Below are 3,105 nucleotides of genomic sequence, written 5' to 3'. Positions count from 1 at the left end.
TTGACGGTAAGGGTATATACAACCTTAAAGTATAACGGAGGGCATTGACATACCATTTACGATAGTTCGAGGGTAGATTTTTTCTTTTTCCCTTTTTCAAATGGTTATTAATCTAAATTTAAGTGCTTAATTTACCAAGTTTGAGAGGCTATTTTTTATATTTAGCCAAATTTGAGAGGCTATTTTAGATATTTAGCCAAATTGTACAACTGTTTTAAAAGTTTTGCCAGCTGTTTGTCATAAGTATTAGATGAGGACACGTAACTAAATATGTTTTTCTAAGTAGTTTTTTTTTTGTTTTTGGAGTTTCTATAGTTGTCAAACCCATCACAAAGTGCTAAATTATATGGTTTGATTTTATTTTTTCTGATTCATCCGATATCTATTTTAAAGTTTGATTAAATTTAAATTTATGCTAAAATATTTCACAGTAAGGATAGAACATTTTCTAACAAAAACGATTTCATACCATAATTTCTTTTTATGTTATTCCCACAAGTAGGGCTGTATATCTAATGGATCAGATGGATAATTTCGCTTAACGGTTTGACCTAATGAATATCAATTTTTAATTTACTAATTCTCTAGCTAATCTATAAGATATTATTGGTTCGATAATGAATTAACACTTATCGAACGGTTATCGAATGGTGTATCGGCTAACCTCTATCTTTTTCTTTTTTCCATGAACGCACCTTTAAAAAATGACTTATTTTTCCCTATTTTAAATGCAGTTAAAAAATTCTTCTAGTATAGATTTTTAATAATGTAATAGTGAATAATAGGAAAGTAAATGTGTTTTCAAATTTTTAGCTTTGCGGCCTTAGGACTAATAACATATAATTCTATATTATGGAAAAATATTAAATGTTGCTAATATACCTAAGTTAAAATTGTCTATATGGTAACTAGTTAATGATTTATCCAATAAGAAAATTGAATAATCCACCCCACATCAATAAACTGTTAATTATAAAATTCTAATCCGTTCACCAACTGTTTATTCAATAACCCAGTATCAATAAGCCAATAAGTTAATTTTGTGATTGACTTATTGATTACTATTCCGTTTTGAACACCCATATCCACAACTCACTTCTATTTTAAAAATAGATTTTTATTTTCATTTATTCTTTAACTTATTAAAAGAAAAACCCCTTTCTTGAATTTTGAGAACTTTTTTTTTAAATCAAGTTTGACAAAGGGTGGACATAAATATATTTGTATTCACTACTTAAACTATCAAATAATTAAACATAAAAAAATGCTCTTGATGTAACACTCTTAACTCCTCCCGTTTCATAAATAGAATAGTTATTATTTTATTTATTTTTTTAAAATCATAAAAGAACTTCCCTATCTTAGCCCTTAGGATTCATTTTAAACAAAAAAAAAAGGTCAAAAATATTTTTAAATTATGTGAAATTGATTAAGAATATTCTCAGTTAATAATTTAGTTTAGTCCAGAAAATAATATTTGATCCAAACATGTCTTTATTGTTACTTTTGAGTCAATTTTTTTTTATTTAAATAAACATATTATTTCTTTTTCTTTTTAAACACAATCTTTTCCTAATAAAAATATTGTAACCAATCATTTTTTTTAATCTTCAATTAGATAAAAATAAAATTTATATTTTTCTTCTTAAATTTTGTGAAGTAGTATAAAAAATATATGGGGTAATTCGGTTTTATTTGACAAAATAAGATTAAGAAGAAAAATGAATACTTACCACTTTTTTTTTTTAGAGCTATCAATTCAAAATAATTTCAAGCATTTCACCTACCATTCTTTTATATTAATTTAATTAATTACTCCATGCCAAACTTTTTGTAGGCCACCACTATTCTGAGCATGACCAACAATTTTTCAACACTTGCCAGATAATGTTATCAAACAAATCTATACATATTATCAACACTACCTCTTTTTTAAAAAAAAAATAAAATAAAATAATTTAATTACAATTTTTAGTTAATATTACCGACACTCAAAGTAGGATAAAATATCTAAATTATCTATCTGGCATATAATTGACCAATCAGAAATCCCCAAGTGTATGAAGCACACTCAATTATTGTACTAATTACTTTCTTTTTTTAATATTCTAAATCTTTTTATATACAAAAAAAAAATTACAAAAATTTTCCTAATAATTTATAAAAATCTACGAATATAATTACCATGTAATGCAGATAACAAAAAAATCAGCTCCTCATCACTCCCTTCATACTCCGTGTGGTGGTTGCGGTGCTGCCGGAATTTAACCACAATTTCCTCCGGCAGCACCTTATTCCGGCAGAGTGGACACGTGGCAGAATCCTGTTGGAGCCACGTGTCCAAACAATCCTTATGAAATATATGCTTGCATTTCAACTTCCGTACTTGTTCGCCGTCTTCAAATGCCGATAAACAAACCGCACAGGTATCGGAAAAACCGTCCGGGTTGATTGATGCGGTTTTGAACCGGCTGACCGGGTTTTTTTCATCGATGAGTTTGATGTATTGCTTGGTGGTGATGGGGCGGCCGCGGCCGGAATCGGAGATTGTCTCGGTTATGGAGCGTACAAAGATTACGAGTTCGAGGATTAGAATGGTGAAGAAGACTAGAGTCATGGTGTAGATATGAGCTAACAGCTGAGAAAGGGCAGCCATTATTGTGTATAGAAAGAAAGAGAAGTTTCTTCTTTTTTAGTACATTTAGGTTTGCACCCGGGTGCATTTTGCTTTTATCCTAATATTTTATATATATAAAGACTTTTTAAGGGGTGGCTAAGGATTTGATTGGTCATAAAAATAATTGTCTTTTTTTCTTGCAAATAGATATTAAAAATAACTTAATTAGGTTCTATACAGAGGCGTATCTAAGGGGAGGTCACCGGGTTCACGTGAACCCATGGTCCCCTCCCGAGATCATATATAGTAGTGTTATATTTTTTAAAAATATATTGAAATATAGATGTGTGAACCCGCACTTGAACTATCACACAATGCGATTATGACTGGGTGCACCTCTCCGCGAGGTTAGAAATTTGAAATTTATATTTATCTTGTTTTATTTTTGTCGAACCGATCAAATTTGTATCATAGATCAACCTTTTTAT

General features: G+C 29.3%; 1 protein-coding gene across 1 annotated transcript; it reads right to left on the bottom strand.

Moving 5' to 3' along the window:
- Positions 1-2,158: 2,158 nt before the first annotated feature.
- LOC102581773 (probable E3 ubiquitin-protein ligase RHA2B) lies at positions 2,159-2,656 on the bottom strand. Its single transcript, XM_006354633.2, has one exon. The coding sequence runs from the start codon at positions 2,654-2,656 to the stop codon at positions 2,159-2,161; it is 498 nt and encodes a 165-aa protein (XP_006354695.1).
- Positions 2,657-3,105: the final 449 nt, after the last annotated feature.

The sequence above is a fragment of the Solanum tuberosum genome, unplaced genomic scaffold (assembly GCF_000226075.1).
Source record: "Solanum tuberosum cultivar DM 1-3 516 R44 unplaced genomic scaffold, SolTub_3.0 scf00181, whole genome shotgun sequence".
NCBI classification, from domain to species: Eukaryota; Viridiplantae; Streptophyta; class Magnoliopsida; order Solanales; family Solanaceae; genus Solanum; species Solanum tuberosum.
This window is presented reverse-complemented; position numbering and strand designations above follow the sequence as displayed.

Coding starts and splice junctions, on each gene's coding strand:
- LOC102581773 (XM_006354633.2), bottom strand. CDS start 2,656: ATGGCTGCCCTTTCTCAGCTGTTAGCTCATATCTACACCATGACTCTA.